This window comes from Conger conger, chromosome 4 (assembly GCF_963514075.1).
Source record: "Conger conger chromosome 4, fConCon1.1, whole genome shotgun sequence".
Taxonomy (NCBI): Eukaryota; Metazoa; Chordata; class Actinopteri; order Anguilliformes; family Congridae; genus Conger; species Conger conger.
In genome coordinates this window covers 75,140,638-75,163,137 of record NC_083763.1, presented here as the reverse complement: position 1 = coordinate 75,163,137, position 22,500 = coordinate 75,140,638, and the positions used below count along the sequence as shown (strand labels likewise).

Genomic DNA, 22,500 nt, shown 5'->3' with positions numbered 1-22,500 from the left:
GCTGAGTGTATATTGAAGCGATCCGGGTTAAGCGCCTCGCCGAAAACAATGTGTCGTACCTGTGACATGCATAGAGTATGTTTAAAGACGCTGGATGTACCTGGTTGGTCTATACTTGAGACTAAAGATGACACCCACTTTCCTGTGAAGGAGGGGTGATGTGGGGGGGGGGGGGGGGGGGGGGGGTTGTGCATCCGGTCACGTGACCAATACATCAGAGGAAAACGGGATCAAAGCGTGATGTCAGCGTGGAACTCCGGGGTGACGACGTCATCGGGAGTGGGCACAGGTGCGAATTCCCCAGTGTCCGTGCGAACTATGTCCAATGACCAATATGTGGGTTCCGGGCACGGCACTGTGAAAGTGACACGAGTGTCCCCGTGTGCAGTGACGGGCTTTTCCTATGCTGAGCGGGAAAACGGATCCCCCACCCGGAGCAATGGGGAACTGAACGTCTTTCAATAACGTTCTGGGAATAATTGCATCTCGCCTTCACAAAAGGCGGCCAGAAATTACGTTACGTACTTTACGTGAGCAAAGTGCAATACGAGTTGTGTTGGGCAAGGACACTTTCTGATAAATTGCAATGCATATAAGATTTTATATATTCATAACTTGATTTATTAATTCATTCGTCACATTGTTTAGCCTAGAATGTCAATTAAAATGGCTGATATTCAGTCTGCCCATTTATAAGCAAGATTATTGCATTTTTTTATTACCTTCCTAAATGAAAACTGTATAAATTACAATAAAACTGAATGTGAAGTACCCTGCATGGGTGGAATGACGATTTACTTTTAGGTTGTTTATGTGACACTTCCAGATAGTAATATTGTGAGAGTCAGTAATTGAATATAAAATCTAAATTGACATTACGTGAGCTATTTGATGTTTATGTCACAAACCGGGAATTGTATTTTTAATCGGAACAGGATCAAATGTAGAATCTCAATTAATGTTATAACCTTTTTTATTTTGTTATTTTTCTGTCTTAGCAACTATATGCGAGTGTAACAAAGATACATTCTGATTAATTAAAACCGTGGCGCTATCCCGGTATCCGATACCAGATAAAGCACCGAATGACTGAAAGTAAAATTGTTTTGCTTCTCAATGAACCCGTTTCACAATCTGAATTTATCACTGCCCTCTAGTGTACAGAGTGAGTCTCGTCGGCAAAGGATGGCTTTGCACTTGCGACCAGGGCTGTGCGATTGACTCAGTCCTGGGAAACTAAATACAGGAGAAAGCTGTTATCCACAGCTGTGCCGAAGTGAAATTACCACTGGAGTAAACTTAAACCCCGCATGTAGCCTAGTTACCAACCAACAGTGAAACATATTGGCATGACTTAGCATCATATAATGCTTCTCTTGGGTGGCACGAGTGAAGATTGTAATAATATCACTAGCCTACTACATTAATAATAATAATAATAATAATAATAATAAGAAGAAGAAGAAGAAGAAGAAGAAGAAGAAGAAGAAGCGCATATAGGGATGGTTCTTCACTCTCACTATATGGTAGCTGCTGGTGGATTCTGATGTTCACAGTTCCCACTCAGACCTATAGCTTGGTTCGCAAGCCAAGATTCCATGACGCGGCGCCGCGCACACTCCAGAAGGGGGGGGGGGTGTTGTTTTATATATATAAATATATATGCGACTGAGCCGAGGGAGTGTGGAGAGCGCAGGCGCCGTGCTGCGAGGTATGGTTGAAAACGAGCAGCGGTGCAGCCGGAACGCAGGAGCCGAGCCCTAGCTAAATGTGACTGATCAGATCATCGCATCTTCGATCGCGGAATCGCATCAGACGGAGGACAAGAGGGAGAGAGGGAAGAGACGGGAAGAAAACATCGCTGCATTTATTTCCCCTCTGGATTTTCGGCCCCCCTCCTCCACCCTGTGTGTCGATGAATTCATGACCTGGGCACCGACCGACGTTCTCTCTCCCGATGTTTTTCTCCATCTGAGGCGCGGGGATTTATTCCATATAATTTTTTTTTTTTTTTTTTTTTTTAAACGATATATTTTTTAAATAAAAGAAACAAAAAAAGAAACGGGTCATTATGCTTTTATTGCCAACCCATGACAGAAGACGTTTGACTATATTGTATCCAGGGGCGTTGTGCTTGCAATCCTTTCTATGGATTTTATGTGCCGCGCGCGGAGAGGACCAGCCTTTCAGTGTAGAGGTAAGACGTTGGCGGAGCGATGTTCTGATGACAATATTATGTGCAATATAAATAACATTACAGTGCAAAACAAGCAAAAGCAAGAAGCGTATGTGCCTATGCGAGCTATTTCACGCACATTCCCGTCCCGAGCGTGAGAGCTACATCCGTTTTTTTTGTTGTTTTTTTTTTTGTCATCATAGCACCAGCCGGGTTCCAATATGACCGGTTCTGCACCGCCGAGAATCCCTCGAACCGGAACCAGGGTAGTTTAGCTACCACACTCGCACCAAGCAGCGGACTACTGCGCACATTTCACCGGCGTTGCGTCCGGGTGTAGCATAACCACATTCTGTCATGCTCCGGGCACCGAATATGTTTGACCCCAAGGTGTGTTATGCACAGCGGGTTGAAAAGGTTAACAGTTCCAGCATTCTGTTCTCGGGTGTAGTGTGGCAGGCTTGTCCTCTTTTGGTAAGGGAATGCGTTTAGGTTGTTGCCATTTTGATTTTATGTTTATTTTTTTTGGGGGGGGGGGTACGAATTCCTTTCTCTTCCCAGTTCGGAATGACAGCTTTAACTACAGTATAGGCTACTCGGGGCTGCGTCAGTAAGGCGAGTCTGCCCGAACTGCCAACTCGAATTTAATCTACACATTATATCGCGTTACAGCTCAGTGTCGGGCGATGCTACTCAATGTGCGTCATTGTGCACAGTGTGCCGTGGATGCTGTTTAAACGGTTACTCGTGCGGCCGTTTTGCAAGTGGCATTGACGACTCGGAATAAAATTAACATTTCTCTTTCTGAAGCGCGCTGCATCACACTGGACCCTGTGTTTCGTTGGCCTAAGCTATTTTTGTGTGCATGGGACTGTTCGGCTCCCCGGAATGACGAAGAATTAAGCTTGCTCAACCCAGCGTAGCGCTCTTCTGCAAGTTGACCATCGCAGTAGCATTGACCACGACGTGTAGGCTACACGAGTGCAATTGGCCTATGTGATCAGCCAATTCTCCAGGTCATGACACACAAAAGACACACAAAAGGCCACTTTTTGTTCAATGTAAAGCAAGCAAACCACATCAGTTGTCTTTATCGTTATTGTCTATTGCGCTTATAACCACAATCCGGAAATTTACTAAGACTGAGACGTGAGTAAGATAATTGAAACGGCAGTCCTGTCTCACTAGATTAGCTTTCCAGGTTTTCGGTGTCACAGAAAACGTCTTATTCGCGTTTCCGTATGAATGGCATCGCGCGGGGGGGCAATTCACAAAAGAAAACTTAAGGTGCGCGCGGCGGTGTCGGTAAGTGTAGATTATCGCACCATCGTTCGAAGCACCGCGATGATTAATAACGGCGAACGACTGACGTGAATTGGGATCAGTGTCTTATTACAGCCGCTGATAGACGTTGCCGTTCCGTTGTGCCTGACACACTGACACACAATTCTAGAATTCTCATGAGGTTTTGTGTAGCTACAGTGGGCTAATTTATTGAGTACTTCCAACATCGCTACCAGCGTTTTTATCGCTCAGTTCTCAAGATTGATCGCATGATATTAAAAAAGCAAGGGGGGTCATCCGGTGGGACGACACTATCTCTATTTTCTAGTTCACCATGGCCGGGCAGCTGTCGTTTCGGAAGGTCTAATAACGTAACGTGAGTTGTAGCGCGGATGTAGTTTACTGTGTGTGGAGGCTGATGACAACACTCACCGAAGAAAGAAAGAAAGAAAGAAAGAAAGACGAAAAAAAAACAAAAAACAAAAAACAAACAGTGGAAAAAAACCGTGACTGGAGATTTGTACGGAGGAAACCCGGTCCTCACATCTCCCGTTTCTGAGTTATTTCAGGAAGGAAAAACGCTGCCTGTTTACGTTAGCAGAAGAAGTCTTGAAGCCACGAGTCGATTGTTGCGTGCAGTCTATAGGGCACGGTGGCACCGGGAGTTCAGCCGTCAGTTAACATTTGGTGTCGCCCTCCCCAATTAAACCGTTTTAGGTTCTTAGGAACGTTTTCTGAAGGTTAGTTTTGGTTCCTGGAATGTTCAAGTTTGTCATGTTTTCTGTGAGCTCTTAGAACGCTTGTGTGTGACGCTTCTTAACGTTCTCACAATGTTGCAGTAACGTAATATGACCCTTGTTGTCAGAGACCTGAACATTTTTTGGGCTACTGGAGAACATTTTGTCTTAACTTCTAAAAATGCTGTGAGACTAAACGTTCTTAAATCACGTAGTGATTCTGGTAGTGTTCCGTATTGGGGCAGTTAATTTCAGGTACCTCCAGGAAGAGTTCACTATTGGGAAGGGGGGTCCTAAATGTAAGTGTCCCTCCATCCAAAGCAGAGGAATGTCAAAGAAAGATTCAATGCGTTATTCCCCCTAAAACATCTTCTGTTGTGTGTACATGTCATGTCTGTCAGGCTCTTCTGTGAAGAAGACTAGTCTTTACCTAGTGTAAACTAGCCTCCAAAGGCCGCTTGGCACCTCCCCCTCTCCGAACTTCCACCTCATGCTCACGACTACTGTCTGTTCTGGCTCCACGGTGGTGGAATGAACTCCCCGTTGAGGTCAGAACTGTAGAATCTCTTCCCACCTTCAAGTGCAAACTGAAGACGCACCTCTTCAAGCAGCACCTCTCCCCGTCCCTCCCTACCTCCCTGTGAACCTTAATTGTTGTCTTTCTGTGATTAACTTTTTTGTGTATCGGTATTTTTAGTTTGGCTAGGTAAGCAGTGTTTGGCTAGTTAAGTTTGGTCACTTTTGCTTTGTTGTTTGTTTATTTGTTTGTAAAAAAAATAAATGAATTCAAATAGGTGTTGGTCCTTATCTTTGTTGTACAGGTAGCAGTTGAAATTGTACTTCCCTCTAGGGTCTTTCAGCGCAAACGCCATTAATGTAATGTAATGTAAACCGTCTCTCCTATGTTGATGTGTCTGTCACACGCATGTTCTCTTAGCCTTTGGCGGTTTTGGTTTTTGGAAGTGAGCGTTGCCGCGACGGCGGATATCGCAGGTCACGGCAACGCTTTGGCTCATACTCCCGGGCGACTGGAGTGCGTTTGTACTCTTTGGCTCTGGACGACGAACGCAGGTTTATGTCGGGACGTTCGTGACTGTGCGGCGATTTTGGGAGCGTCATTGGACTGTAGACTACAGACCACGGGGCGGGCGTGTGATTTCTCCCCCCCCCCCCCCCCCCCCCCCCGCACACGGCCGAGAGCGACGTCCAACAGGAACCCACGCCGCGCTGTGGGCGGCACGGTGGCGCAGTGGGCGGCACCGCTGCCCCGCAGCCGGAAGGTCGTGGGTTCGAAACCCTGCCTGGGCCTTTCGGTGTGTGAGTGTGCGTGTTCTCCCTGTGTCTGCGTTGGGTTCCTCCCGCAGTCCAAAGCCACGCAGGGCAGGGACTACAGATCAAAACTGGCTCATTAGCTGACTCTGGCGCAACTCTGATGTGGAAACTGTCCCTGATAAATAAAATTGGTATCGGGAGTGCTAGCGGTAATGAGAGGGACGTCAGTCCAAAGGAGACCTGGCCATTTTTATATTTATATTAGTCGTGTTTCAGTATTACATGGCAGACAAGCACTTTCAAACATACCATTTTAACGCTCTCTCACAGCCTAAAGACCTCACCCCCCACCCCCCACCAGACACGCTCTCACTGACTTACACACACACTCACTCACACACACTCACTCACAGACAAACACTCAGTCACACACTCACTGACTCACTGACTTACACACACACTCACTCACACACTCACTCATGTACACACATACTCACATAGGCTGGCATGCAACACATCGACCAGATTGTTGTTGGGAGCATTTAGGGGTCAAGTGTCTTGCTCAGGGACACTTCGACACACCCAGGATGGGGGATCGAAATGACAACCAAATAGATGGCTATGGTGTATAGCCATCTCATTTTCAACTGTAATTATAGTGTTGTGTTGTCCTTCTGGCTCCACTGGTATTGCGTACCATCAAGGACCACAATGGAAACAAATTTTAGACTTTGCCATGCTATGCTTGACAATGCAAGACTCTGGCTTTTGTCTGTTGAAGCTCCACCAATCACCAGCAAGATTGTTGTCACAAACATAATACAACGGCAACGGTGATTGGTTCAATCCCTTGTTCCAAGGTCTCAGCTGGTCAAGGTGACTTCACATCCATCTCATAGCTACATTGTACCTACATGATCACCCATGTGCTCCAGATATGGGTCATGGACCCAGAACATGTGTTGCTTTGTGCCTGGGCAGCACAGCATTGTCTCCAGCCCCCCCCCCCCTCCCTCCCTTCAGGAATCTGTATCAACACGTCATCACATCGCTCATTCCTTTGCTCTTGTCTGACGGTCCCGTAATCATCCGTGATTGACAGAACAGGCATTTAGTCTATTGTGCCAAAAAGCTTTCTACTGTGAGAAAAGCTCTTGGCAAAGGATGGGTTGTATGAGAGGAAGAATAATTAGGAGCAGACAAAAGGGTTTAATCTGTCCTCGGTCTCTTTATTTGTCTGAGGTATGGGAAGGTCTTTTTAAAATTTTGAAATAGGAATTCTACAAGACCCGAGGCTGCGATAGTCTTTCATTCCCTTATTCGCGAGCGGGATCAAGCGCAGAAATGAACCAGAAACAATCATGAATAGAAGTCCATTTTTATTGTAAAAAAAAAAAGAAAGAAAAACTAAAACATTTGAACATTTCTTCCACTGTAATTACTGGAATTAAACACACTGCGCAAGTGGCACGCGGCGAGTCGAGCTCGGTCAAATGAATTAGAATGAAAAAGAAAAATCAATTCTGATGTTTTAATTGCGAGATTTAGTTGATTAAGGCAGACCTAGATCCAGAGCGACGTACGGTTGATTAGACTAAGCAGGAGACAATCCTCCCCTGGAGCAATGCAGGGTTCAGGGCCTTGCTCAAGGGCCCAGCAGCTGTGCGGATCTTATTGTGGCTACACCGGGATTAGAACCACCGACCTTGCGTGTCCCAGTCCTTTACCTTAACCACTACGCTACAGGCCGCCCTAGGATGGATGGGCCCGTCACTTTGTCTGTCGTTGGTGGGATTGTGAATGATTTTCGGGCCGGGGCTCTCTGTAGACTGGCTCAGACTCTGCGGGAGATGGAGATCGCTCGGGAATATTGGTGTGATAGATTAACCTCGAACAGGAAGTCACAGCCCTGTCTTTGCCCCCTGTTTGAGTTACACAGAAGGCGAGGCGAACTGAGAACGGCATCGAGCGGTTTGTGAACGCGTGTTCAAGCACACACACACACACATACACACACACACACACACAGACACACACACACACACACACACACACACACACACACACATACACACACACACACACACAGACACACACACACACACACACACACACACACACACACACACACAGACACACACACACACACTCACACACACACACACACATACACACACACACACACACAGACACACACACACACACACACACACACACACACACACACACACACACACACACTCACACACACACACACACACACACACACTCACACACACACACACACACACACACACACACACACACACACACACACTCACACACACACACACACACACACTCACACACACACACACACACACACACACACACACACACACTCACACACACACACACACTCACACACACACACGTTCACAAGGCATAAATGCATGCGCGCACACATACCCACACACACACACACACACACACACACACACACACACTCACACACACACACACACACACACACACACACACACACACACTCACACACACACACGTTCACAAGGCATAAATGCATGCGCGCACACATACCCACGCTCACACACACACACTCACACGCCCACACACACTCACTCACACACACTCACACATCCACATACACACACACACATGCACACAGACACATACACATACACATACACATACACATACACATACACACACACACACACACACACACACACACACACACACAGACACATACACACACACACACACACACGCACATGCACACAGACACATACACACACACACACACACACACACACACAGACACATACACATACACATACACACACACACACACAGACACATACACATACACACACACACACACACACGCACATGCACACAGACACATACACACACACACACACACACACAGACACATACACACACACATGCAAACAGACACAGACACATACACACAGACACAGACACATACACATACACACACAGACACATACACACACAGACACATGCACACACACACACACTCACATGCACACAGACACAGACACAGACACATACACATACACATACACACACACACACACACACAGACACATACACACACACACACACACGCACATGCAAACAGACACACACACACACACACACACAGACACATACACATACACACACACACACACTCACACTCACATCCACTCCCACACACACACTCCATAGCCACATAGTCACAAAGCAGGCTCAGCCACAGGTATGCCTGGGTGTGTGTGTGACAGTTATTGCATACTGCCCATTGCCTTTGATAAGCTGCAGTGAAGTTTTATTACAAGGCTATTTCTTAGTTTTTTGGACAGCATCTCACCATTAATGTTTAATAGCACGATAGACAGTGCTGGCAGCACAGTGTGTGTGTCTGTGTCTGTGTGTTTGTGTGTGTCTGTGTGTCTGTGTGTGTGTATGTATGTCTGTGTGTGTGTATTTGTCTTGTGTGTGTATGTGTATGTGTCTGTGTGTGTGTATGTATCTGTGTGTGTGTATGTGTCTGTGTGCATCTGTGTGTCTGTGTGTGTCTGTGTGTGTGTATGTGTCTGTGTGCATGTGTGTATGTGTCTGTGTCTGTTTGCATGTGTGTGTGTGTATGTGTCTGTCTGTGTGTGTGTGTGTATGTGTGTGTGTATGTGTGTGTGTGTGTGTGTGTGTGTGTGTGTATGTGTATGTGTCTGTGTGTGTATGTGTGCATGTGTGTGTGTATGTGTGTGTGTGTGTGTGTGTGTGTGTGTATGTGTCTGTGTCTGTTTGCATGTGTGTGTGTGTGTATGTGTCTGTGTGTGTATGTGTGCATGTGTGTGTGTATGTGTGTGTGTGTGTGTGTGTGTGTGTGTGTGTGTGTGTGTGTGTGTGTGTGTGTGTGTGAGGTCAGGCTAGGACACCCCCACCCTCCTCCTGCAAGCTGCTCCTTCTGCCGGTTAATCAGACTCCTTCAGCCGTGATCCCAAAACGCTGAGCGCGAGAGAGAGAGAAAGAGAGAGAGGGAGAGAGAATGTGAGGGAGAGAGAGAGGGAGAGAGAGAACGTGAGAGAGAGAGGGAGAGAATGTGTGAGAGAGGGAGAGAGAACGTGTGAGAGAGAGAGAGAGGGGGAGAGGGAGAGAGAGAGAGAGAGAGAGAGATGGACCAACCGGATGCACAGCTGGAGAAACCCCTCCCCCGTATTTAACCGGTCCAAGCTGCTGCAGTTAACTCGCTCTTCCGGTCGCCACGGTAACTTCAGACTAACGTTTCGAACTCTGCTCTCCAGTTACCGCCGTCGCCCCCCGCCCGTCGCCCGGGGCAACAGGCTTAATAATTGAAAGGCGCACAGAGTTCCCGCCACGCAGATTCCCATCGAGCTGCTGAAGTTCCTGGGAACGGTTCCAGCGTTTGGGCCAGCCTCCCGCCCGGCTTCCAGTGCGTTTCCTGGGCCAAGCGGTCCCAGCGCCCCCCCCCCCCCCCCCCGCCCCTCAGCGGTCCTCAGGGCTAAACGCTTAACGGCCCTCCGCCAGGGAATAATAACTAACGTCGGGAGGCTGCTAATGGTAATAAACGGTAACGTTTCTGAAAACGTTTGAGGTGAGAAATAACCACGGCGGTCGCTCAATTGCTGGGCCATGCACTGCGAAGCTCTCTCTTATGTGCCTCAAACAGCGGGTCGAGAACCCATCCATTATCTTAACCCGCTTATCCTGAACAGGGTCACAGGGGGGACTGGAGCCTATCCCAGCATACATTGGGCGAAAGGCAGGAATACACCCTGGACAGGTCGCCGGTCCATCGCAGGGCACACACACCATTCACTCACACACTCATACCCACGGGGTATTTAGACTCTCCAATCAGCCTAACCTGCATGTCTTTGGACTGTGGGAGGAAACCGGAGCACCCGGAGGAAACCCACGCAAACACGGGGAGGACATACTCCACACAGAGAGGCCCCGGCCGACAGGGATTCGAACCCAGGACCTCCTTGCTGTGAGGCGGCAGTGCTACCCACTGCACCATCCGTGCCACCCCGGGACGAGAACACTCTGAAATTTTTCTTCCTGCCTAAGAAAAAAATTCTGAACAAGAGAAAATTGGTGAAAGTGCCAAGTTCTCTTAAATCAGTCGTTTTAAGAGATTTGAGCGATTTAAGAACAAATCCGTTCGTACGAGCGGTTCTTGCATGAGGCTCATTGTTCCGTTGATTTAAGCAAAGACGTAAAGCAGGTTTTGGGCCGGCCGGGTGGTGTTAGTGGGAATGTGCAGGACGTTTGGGTGAATGAGGGGACGGGAGTGTTAGGCGCACAACCTCCGGACGCTCTCTGCGGCGTATCTCTGATGCCTGTGGGATGAAGACCAGCGCACTTTAACACCGCAGGGAGGGTGGACACACCTGACTCCCAGGTAAAGGGAGGGTGGACACACCTGACTCCCAGGTAAAGGGAGGGTGAACACACCTGACTCTCAGGTAAAGGGAGAACATACCTGACTCTGAACACACCTGACTCCCAGGTAAAGGGAGGGTGAACACACCTGACTCCCAGGTAAAGGGAGGGTGAACACACCTGACTCCCAGGTAAAGGGAGGGTGAACACACCTGACTCCCAGGTAAAGGGAGGGTGAACACACCTGACTCCCAGGTAAAGGGAGGGTGAACACACCTGACTCCCAGGTAAAGGGAGGGTGGACACACCTGACTCCCAGGTAAAGGGAGGGTGAACACACCTGACTCTCAGGTAAAGGGAGAACATACCTGACTCTGAACACACCTGACTCCCAGGTAAAGGGAGGGTGAACACACCTGACTCCCAGGTAAAGGGAGGGTGAACACACCTGACTCCCAGGTAAAGGGAGGGTGGAAAATGAGCAGTTCTCAGCCCTCGAGGACCGTAATTTAATTCCACCTTCACGGAGTCCTACATCTACTGCTAATTCTAGTGTATAAGATACATACACATCTATCGGAGGTATTTATGGATTTACAGAATGCACATCTGATCTCAGATCAGTATCTACTGCAAAAAATAATCAAAACAATCTCAACAAGTATTCTCGTACAGATATTGAGACTTAAAAGCGTATTTCTTTTGCTTTTTTGCTATATAAGTAAATGAAACTATTGCCAATGAGGTAAGACAGTTTGACTCATTTCAGGATTTGCCTGAATATTTAACGTTCTTGTCAAGCTAACATGAACTTAAAGCAAGTGAATATTTTCTACTTTAGGGTGTTTTAAAATGTTCTGTATTAAAATAACTTTGAATACAAACATTTGATCAAAAAACAAAAAGAGGAAAATAAATAAGATCTTAAGATCTAAAGGCTTATCACTAGAGTAAAAACGCATGTTAAAGGTACAAGAGGTAATTTCGGACTTCTAATGGTCAAGAGAGGAATAGCAGCAACAAACACCTTCAAACCACAACGCTGTTTATCCCTCCCCCTTCTCTGTAAACGTGCTGACGTTGAAACGCCATTGGCTGTGGCACTTAGAACCAATTTTCAACCAATGAGCTTCAATTATAGTACAGCTGTTTTGGTACAGAGTGCCGGCCCGTCAACTGCATTTTTTGAAACCCGAATTTAAGGACTCTAAATACAGGCAGAGAGTGAGCCAACATGTCAGTGAGCCTTTTTCAGTGATAGGAAGGGATTTACAATGGTCTTGAAAAAAATCTTACCAATTGTACCTTTAAGACGGTTTGAGGAGAGGCACGTGGCGTGTTATGTTGTCACGGTGATGGTGTGTGGCCTGTGATGTTGTCACGGTGATGGTGTGTGATGTTGTCACGGTGATGGTGTGTGGCCTGTGATGTTGTCACGGTGATGTCAGTTCGGGTGTAGAGAGAGAGGTGGGTTGTGCGTTGGCGTTCCCGCATGTGGAGAGAGAGAGGAGGAGAGGAGGAGAGGAGGGGAGGAGAGGAGGAGAGGAGAAGCAGCGCCGCGGCCGCAGTGTGTCGGGGCTCGCCTGTGCCTCTCCTCCCATCTCCTCCCCCTCTCCTCTCCTCCCCCTCTCCTCCCCCTCTCCTCTCCTCCCCCTCTCTGGTTCGGTGGATCTCGGCGGGCGGGTTGGGCCCAGGCGGGACACGCGCTCTCTTTCAGTTTCTTTACTTCTGCTTTAGTCAGCGAGGTCAAATGCGGCGAAGCTTCGACACATGACAATGAGATCCAAGACGCCGTCAGCTGTCCCCCCCCCATCTCTGTTGCCATGGTGACCCAGGTATTTACTCCACGCTCCGGATTGGCCGAGGCACCGCTGTGTGCTCCTGGAGGAGCCCTTTAAACGGCGAGACATTCAGACACACACACACACACACATGCACGTGCGCGTGCACACACACACACAGACACATGCACATGCACGTGCATACACATACACATACACACACACATGCATACACAACCACACACATGCACACACACGTACACACAGACATGCATGCATAACCACACACACACACGCATGTGCACACACATACACATACACACAGACATGTATACACAACCACACACGAACACACATACACACAGATATGCATACACAACCACATACATACACATACACACAGACATGCATACACAGCCACACACATGAACACACATATACACAGACATGCATACATGACCACACACATGCACACACACATTCTCACACATTCAAACAGAGACACATGTGCCTACACATACAAAAGCACACATACACTCACTGAACACATTATTACAAACACCTGTAAACCTACTTGCACACACGCATTCTCACACATGTAGACGCTCACACACATTTACACACACATTCTCACATATGTACACACATGCACACACGCTTTCTCACGCATGTACACATGTAGACGCACACACACATTCACACACATTCTCACACATGCACACACACATGGGCAGGAAAGTGCACAAGAAAATGAAAGTTCATGCTCTTTCAGCCAATCAGATTGTACTGTAATTTCCGTATCCCATAATGCAATGTTTCTGGCACGTGCGCCATTTGCCTTCTGGATTCCCACGGCGGTGTGTGGTCCCCGTTGCCGTTGCAAACAGGGACTGGGCCGTGTCGCCGTGGACACGCTCCCCCTTGGAGACGGTCTTGCTGTTAATGAGGTGGGGTTGCCATGGTCCCCCATGAGGCCAATTAAGCCCTTTTCCGCTTGTTAAGCCGTCACATGCTTTTTTGTACACGCCCATTAAGCAGGTGTGCCAAGTTAATGAAAGAGTACCTGAGGAAATTCATCCTTTTACCGATGTGTGTCAGTGGGTGTGTGTGTGTGTGTGTGTGTGCATGTGAATGTGTGTACGTGTCTGTGTGTACAGTATGTGTGTACGTGTGTGTGTGTGTGTGTGTGTGTGTGTGTGTGCATGTGAATGTGTGTACGTGTCTGTGTGTACAGTATGTGTGTACGTGTGTGTGTGTGTGTGTGTGTGTGTGTACAGTATGTGTGTGCTCTGAAACATCCTGATTCTCTTAAGTGAACGTAACCCCGGTCCCGGCTGGGTTCTCCTCCCTGTCTCTAGTCTCAGCTGGGAGGAGGAGAAACTCCACAGGAGGGATCTGTGTCAGAGTGATAATCCCACAGTGATCTGTGTCAGAGTGATGAATCCACACAGGAGTGATCTCTGTCAAGAGTGATGAATCCACACAGGAGTGATCTGTGTCACTGGGTCAGTGATTTGGGTACATCCACAGGGCTGACAGATACGCTGTACTCTGCCCCCCCCCCCCCCCCCCTTACCCCCAGACTCCCAGCATGCTGTGAGGTCATGTTCTCATCTGTTCTTGACTTCCCTGGGGAGTCTCCCCCTCCCTCCCTCCTCTGACAGCTGTGTTCTGGCCAGACCGCTTTAAGCTCTGGCTGATCGAGGTCTCTGGGGGTCGGACCCTCTCCCATACTAGTCACATGTTGGCAGGGTGCTCTCCCTTGTTAATTGTAATTTGGGGTGGGTCAGGTTACCTGTACTAGCTGTGTCTATCCTGCCATTGGCATGGCGTCGTGTGGAAGTATCGCACAATAACACAGCCCGAAATCTGGTCAAATTCATGTACATGTACTGTCCTTTAACATTTCAAACTGGGATACATGTATGTATTTTATCAAAGGAATAGTCAAACACTGTTCCAGTGTGTGGATGGGCCCCATGGTCTGCTATCTGTTAAGGCTCTGTTCCAGTGTGTGGATGGGCCCCATGGTCTGGTATCTGTTAAGGCTCTGTTCCAGTGTGTGGATGGGCCCCATGGTCTGGTATCTGTTAAGGCTCTGTTCCTGTGTGTGGATGGGCCCCATGGTCTGGTATCTGTTAAGGCTCTGTTCCAGTGTGTGGATGGGCCCCGCGGTCTGGTATCTGTTAAGGCTCTGTTCCAGTGTGTGGATGGGCCCCACGGTCTGGTATCTGTTAAGGCTCTGTTCCAGTGTGTGGATGGGCCCCATGGTCTGGTCTCTGTTAAGGCTCTGTTCCAGTGTGTGGATGGGCCCCATGGTCTGGTATCTGTTAAGGCTCGGTTCTAGTGTGTGGATGGGCCCCATGGTCTGGTCTCTGTTAAGGCTCTGTTCCAGTGTGTGGATGGGCCCCATGGTCTGGTCTCTGTTAAGGCTCTGTTCCAGTGTGTGGATGGGCCCCATGGTCTGGTATCTGTTAAGGCTCTGTTCCAGTGTGTGGATGGGCCCCATGGTCTGGTATCTGTTATGGCTCTGTTCCAGTGTGTGGATGGGCCCCATGGTCTGGTATCTGTTATGGCTCTGTTCTAGTGTGTGGATGGGCCCCACGGTCTGGTATCTGTTAGAGGGAGAGAGACTGCTTTCTCTATGATTGATCCGTAGGACTGCAAACGTATTTCACTGAAAATACTTGGGGAATCTGCTGTGCAGGGGTGCATTTTCATGCATGGAGAGAGTGGAGGTTTTTTGGGGGAAGGTGATTGACCCAGGTCTGCCCCACGCAGGGCTTAAAGAGCCTGATGCTCCTGAAAAAAAACTCTCGCCTCCCCCTACACCTTGGGCTTCTGAAAAAAAGAGCAAAGAAAACAGAGAGACAGATGGTATCACTGTGTCTGCCCTGCTTCCCTGACCTGCAGGAAGGTATTTTTCTGAACACAGACCCAGATAACTTCAGGGGGAAAAAAAACACAACCTCATTCTCCTACCTACAGATCTGAAAGGAAAGCAGTAAACTCATAGTCCCATTGCAAATAAGCAGAGCTACAGACAAAAACAACCCTGTAGCTACAGACCAGAGGCACAGTACATGGTAAACTAACAGCCCTGTAGCTACACACCAGAGCCACATTACCTGGAAGATTCACAGCCCTGTAGCTACAGACCAGAGCCACATTACATGGAAATCTCACAGCCCTGTAGCTACAGACCAGAGCCACATTACATGGAAATCTCACAGTCCTGTAGCTACAGACCAGAGCCACATTACATGGACATCTCACAGCCCTGTAGCTACAGACCAGAGCCACAGTACATGGAAAACGTACAGCCCTGTAGCTACAGACCAGAGCCACATTACATGGAAAACGTACAGCCCTGTAGCTACAGACCAGAGCCACAGTACATGGTAAACTCACACCCCTGTAGTCACAGGCATTAGGTATAACTCATAGACAGGGATTTTCAGTTAACCCACACCAGTGTAACCACAGCCAGGAGCTGACCACTGTCCTCTCAATTTAGTTACCTGGGCAACTACACCAAAACAAAGCACATTTGTGTGACTATTGTTGGACATCACATTTCTATTGGTATAACACATGCCAAGGAGAAGCTGGCAGGCAGGCAGCAGTGGGTATACGGAGGCGGTTTGCTTGGATAAGAAAAGGCTTTGGAGGGGGATGGAGGATGAGTGTGAATGGGTCCCTGGTGGACGCCTGGCTCACTTCCTGTATGTCATGTGACTGTGGAGCCCAGCATTAGCCTGGATAAAGTGCATGACTGGGACCTGGAAGGTCGGTGGTCAAACCCCCGGAGTAGCCACGATAACATCTGCACTGCTTTTGGGCCCTCAACCCCACATTGCTCCAGGGGGTATTGTCCCCTGCTTAGTCTAATCAACTGTAAATCTCTTTAGGTAAATGATGATGATGATGGTGAAGATGATGCTGATGATGATGCTGATGGTGATGATGATGATGATGATGCTGATGATGATGATGATGATGGTGAAGATGATGATGATGGTGATGATGCTGATGATGATGGTGATGATGATGATGCTGATGATGATGATGATGGTGATAATGATGATGATGATGATGGTGATGATGCTGATGATGATGATGGTGATGATGATGATGATGATGCTGATGATGATGATGGTGATGATGCTGATGATGATGATGGTGATAATGATGATGGTGATGGTGATGGTGGTGATGATGATGATGATGCTGATGATGATGGAGATGATGATGATGATGATGGTGAAGATGATTAGGAGTGAAATCAGACGTAGAAGAATTGTGCTGACCGACACTCAGACAGCAGTGGCAGCAGGCGGTCCGGTCTGTTCTGAAGCTCCCCCTCTCTGCCCCCCAGGCCTGGCTGCAGAGGTACGGGTACCTGCCCCCCACCGACCCTCACCTGTCGGTCCTGCGCTCAGCACAGACCATGCAGTCTGCTATCGCTGCCATGCAGCGCCTCTATGGGCTCAACATCACCGGCTCCCTGGACATCAACACCATCGAGTGAGTGTGCTCTCACACACACACACACACACACACACACACCTATAATCACACACTCACACACACACACACACACACCTATATACACACACACACACACACACACACACACCTATAATCACACACTCACACACACACACACACACCTATAATCACACACTCACACACACACACACACCTATAATCACACACACACACACACACACACACCTGTACACACTCACACACACACACACACCTGTACACACACACACACACCTATACACACACACACACACACACCTATATACACACACACACACACCTATATACACACACACACACACACACACACACCTATATATACACACACACACACACACACACACACACACCTATATACACACACACATTCACTATATGAATTTTACAAACCTTTGGCATGTGGGGCACTCTTCAGAATGGGAGAACCTAGTTCTGCTCTGTTTTGTTCTTTTCTGTTCTTTTATGTTATTTTACGTTCCGTTCATTTCTTATCTGTTCTGTTCTGTCTCTCTGTGCTCCAGTGTCCCTGTCTCCCTGTGCTCCAGTGTCTCTGTCTCCCTGTGCCCCAGTGTCTCTGTCTCTCTGTGCCCCAGTGTCTCTGTCTCTCTGTGCCCCAGTGTCTCTGTCTCCCTGTGCTCCAGTGTCTCTGTCTCTCTGTGCTCCAGTGTCTCTGTCTCTCTGTGCTCCAGTGTCTCTGTCTCCCTGTGCTCCAGTGTCTCTGTCTCTCTGTGCCCCAGTGTCTCTGTCTCTCTGTGCTCCAGTGTCTCTGTCTCCCTGTGCCCCAGTGTCTCTGTCTCCCTGTGCCCCAGTGTCTCTGTCTCCCTGTGCCCCAGTGTCTCTGTCTCTCTGTGCTCCAGTGTCTCTGTCTCTCTGTGCCACAGTGTCTCTGTCTCTCTGTGCCCCAGTGTCTCTGTCTCTCTGTGCTCCAGTGTCTCTGTCTCCCTGTGCCCCAGTGTCTCTGTCTCCCTGTGCCCCAGTGTCTCTGTCTCCCTGTGCTCCAGTGTCTCTGTCTCCCTGTGCTCCAGTGTCTCTGTCTCCCTGTGCTCCAGTGTCTCTGTCTCTCTGTGCTCCAGTGTCTTAACTGCTGTCTCTCTCTCCCTGTGCTTTCTGTATGGTGCTGTAGCGCAAACACACTCAGGTAAGCACCCCTCCCCTCTTCACCTCATGTCTCCTCACTTTTTGTACTTGCTTTAACCCTTGTGCTGTCTTAAAGGTAAAAAAAAATGACCCGCCACTATGTTTTAAAAGAAGAGAAAAACTGCTGCTATCTTTTTTCAACTTGAAATTTGATGACAAAGTTTGTGATGAGTGACAGGTTGTTTCTTCATGTGAAATACATTTGGGGTTTAAAATTCAATGAAGCTGCTTCATTTTAGGGGTTTAGTGAATGCAGGTCATTTTTTATCCTTAGGACAAGGGGAGTATGCAGAACGTTCAGAAGGGTTAAAAAACAAAGAATACGTATATAGTACTGTGCAAAAATCTTAAAGGCATACACGCATCAGCTTTCTCTTCCTGGGATTAGTATATAAAACGGGCACAAAAAGTTTGCAAAGAGCAGTGACGTAGGTCTTTTTGGAGAGTCCTCCCCTGGAGCAATGCAGAGTTAAGGGCCTTGCTCAAGGGCCCAACGGCTGTGCGGATCTTATTGTGGGAATCGAACCACCGACCTTGTGGGTCCCAGTCATTTACCTCAGCCACTACGCTACAGGCCGCCCCATTAACTGCTTTAATTAATTAGACTGCTGCTTTAAGTGTCTGATAACAGTAAAAACCAGCCGACCCCTATAGCTCTCCATGAGCAAGGAAGAGATGGAGAGGGACAGGAACTCCTTAGTCGAACCAGGAAGTAGCTCAGAATGTGTACTCTCCCTGGTGACGTGATCTCACCTGTTGTAACTATGTCGTAACTTCAGCTTAAAATATCAAACAACGGGATTTATTAGTATTTTCACCCAATATTTCAGAGGTGATAGACAGAAGCAAAAAAAACAAAACAACCTATGAGACGCTCACATAAATCACCACAGGTTCGCCCTTAGAGTTCAACTTTCGCAGGACTCCGAACATGTTAATTCCCCCTGTTATCCTACCTCCTCTGGTTTTGTGCCGGTAAATAACCCTCTAGGCTGCAACATCTGCTGAGGCACCATGAATCTTGTAGCGGATGCAGGAACACATGTTATCAATCTCTGACTGGCATAAAAACTACTTGCTTGGCATAGCTTCACCAATTCCAGACCGCAAAAGCACAAGAGATTGAAGGGAGTGACATCATCATGATTCCAGAACCCCAGTGGGGTGGTGTATTGTGATGTCATCGGGGTGCTCTAGCTTGGGAATGTAGTTTATAGAGTGATCCGGTGATGATGTCATTTTGTAGGCCAACCCCACTGGTTTCCCCCACCATGGGCTCATAGTTCATGTGTACACAGTTAATAGAATCATTTACAACTATGCTCCAAACTACCTGAGGTATGGAATGTTCACAGCCGTAACACCAGGGGTAGCATAGCCAATGTTGGGCTCTAGAGATGAAAAAAATCTTTCTGGATAATTTTTATTTTACATATCAGGGTGCCATAGAATGGAACAAGTTGGAAATGGAATCAAACTAAATCTGATGTCTTTCAAGCTGAAAGTAAAGAGGGGGATGTTGTGTCACACTGTGTAACATTGAGTTTAATGTGTAACACTGCTAACATTGTGTACAATGTGTAACACTGTCTAACACTGCGTAACACTGCGTAACATTGTGTACAATGTGTAACACTGCGTACCATTGTGTACAATGTGTAACACTGTGTAACATTGAGTTTAATGTGTAACACTGCATAACATTGCGTACAATGTGTAATATTGCATAACATTGAGTTTAATGTGTAACACTGCATAACATTGCGTACAATGTGTAATATTGCGTAACATTTTACACAATGTTACGGTGTAAAATGTGTAACATTGCGTAACATTGTGTATAATCTGTAACAATGTGTAACACTGTGTAACATTGCATACAATGTGTAACATTGCGTAACATTTTACACAATGTTACGGTGTAAAATGTGTAACATTGCGTAACATTGCGTACAATGTGTAACATTGCGTACAATGTGTAACATCGTGTAACATTGCGTACAATTTGTAACATTGCATAACATTGCATACAATTTGTAACATTGCGTAACATTGTGTGCAATGTGTAACATTGCGTAACATTGCGTTTGATGTGTAACACTGCGTAACATTGTGTATAATGTGTAACATTGCAGAGTGAACCACTTTTTTAACATCACTCATGAGGATACTCAATATTTTAGGTCTGTTTTGTTTCAATTGTGGTTCCATTTGCCAGGTGTCTATATATATTTGCTATACGTTTTTTTTTTTTTTATACAAGCTGTGGAAGAGACCTGCCGATGCCATTTTTGCCTTTTCATCATGCCTTTCAATGAGGACCACAATGGAAACAAGTTTATTAAACTTTATTGTGTTATCCTCAATGATTTCTTAAATGTGTGCATGACTGTTGGCTATTATTGAAATTAACTGAACAAAACTAAGCTAAACTATGGGTTCCCACAGTGGATTGTCCATGCTTTTTCCCCAAAGGGATTTCGATTCCTGCTGAATATAAGTCCGTGGTTAACGTATGCTTAGGAGAGTTTGCATCTTGTTCAACAAGTTAAATTACATCCATTGATATTGCAAGTGTGATCTTGGAAGCTGTTATCTACTTTAATAAGGCAGGTTGCGAACGAGTTGCTACAACCATCGCCGGCCATCAGTGACGTTTCATAGCTTCGGAATTCACGGTTGTGATATTAACGGATATAAATTAAGTAGAACAAAATGCGATACACTCTTAACCCTCCTATTATGTTTGGGGTCAATTTGACCCCACACAGTGTTTGACATCTCTTAAAAACTAGTTAACCTTTTTTATGTTTATACTGTATGATTTTTCTAATTTTCTAATTTGGTCGGATAAAATAGCAAAAATACAAAAACATATTGCTATGCGAAGTCCTGTACCAACTGGCATACAAATGTGTTGTGCGGTGTTATTTCGACACTCTGTAAGTGAATAAAATGTAAGAAAACATACAACTATTTCTTTTTTTTTCTCAGATTTCTTTGTGAATCATTCTGGTGGCCCTTTCCCATACAGGTGCCAAACTTTCACTTACTGTTCCTTATGCTCTAAATTGAGATGTTTCCCACAGATCTTTCATATTTATGGATAAAAGTATAGTAAATTGGGAGACAATAAGAAGGCGAAACACTACATGTAAAAAACAATTATATTACAATATTTGTGTGTTTATTTCAACTGTTGGGCTCAATGTAAAACCGGTCGTAGAATCTGAACATAATAGGAGGGTTACGCATAAATTAACCACGGACCTTTTTCATACGGCCTGAATCAAAATCCCTGCGTGAAATCTGCCAAACTCTCTTCCGGGGTATTAGGACTACAAACCGTGGCGCTCAACTGTGATGTCGTCACGGCGCACCTCTGTGGGCCCTAGGGGAATGACACATTGTGATGTCATCAGGGTGCGCCTCGGTGAGAGCGATAATCTGTACTGTGATGTCATCTGACGCCTCTCTTTGGTGCACCCTGCAGCTGGATGAAGAAGCCTCGTTGTGGGGTGCCGGACCAGCTGGGGGGCGCCTCGAAATTCAACGTGCGGAGGCGGCGGTACGCCCTCACGGGACAGCGGTGGCAGCACCGGCACATCACGTACAGGTGAGGGGGGTACAGGTGAGGGGGAGCGGCCCCGGGCGTCGCCACGACTGCACACCTGGCCAGCGGGCTGGCGGCCGTCGTCCTGTGCTTCTCGGTTTCTCTACTTTAGCGCGGCGTTGGTTCGCCTGCGTGAATAACAGCCGCGGCGGGTGCGGTTGTGAAGACGTGTCACGCAAATCATTGCTCTGTACAAATGCCACAGATGCTCTATGGCAAACCAGACTGCCAGGTGCCGCATTGGACTCTGGTTAGGAAGGATGTTCTGGTTTATAGTTAAGAGTGCAGTATTGCAGCTCATGGATGTCTGTGCAGAGGATGTTTGATTGAATGAAGATGTTGATGATGATGATTACTATTATCATGATTATTATTATTATTATTATTATTATTATTATTATTAAAAGCTTGATCCAAAGCCGTTTGCAATTGTTTACATTTAAGTTGTACAAATTGTACATGCCTATAAGTAAGTGATATGTTATGTATTATTATTATTATTATGATGATGATTGTGATGATGATGATGATGAT

General features: G+C 47.0%; 1 protein-coding gene across 1 annotated transcript in view; it reads left to right on the top strand.

The window, feature by feature from the left end:
* Positions 1-1,712: 1,712 nt before the first annotated feature.
* The window catches only part of LOC133126729 (matrix metalloproteinase-16-like), a 47,284-nt gene continuing 26,496 nt past the window's right edge, over positions 1,713-22,500 (top strand). Inside the window, 3 exon segments of the mRNA XM_061239067.1 lie at positions 1,713-2,197; positions 17,044-17,192; positions 21,847-21,969. Coding sequence (XP_061095051.1) covers positions 2,072-2,197; positions 17,044-17,192; positions 21,847-21,969 — 398 coding nt within the window. The 5' untranslated portion in view covers positions 1,713-2,071.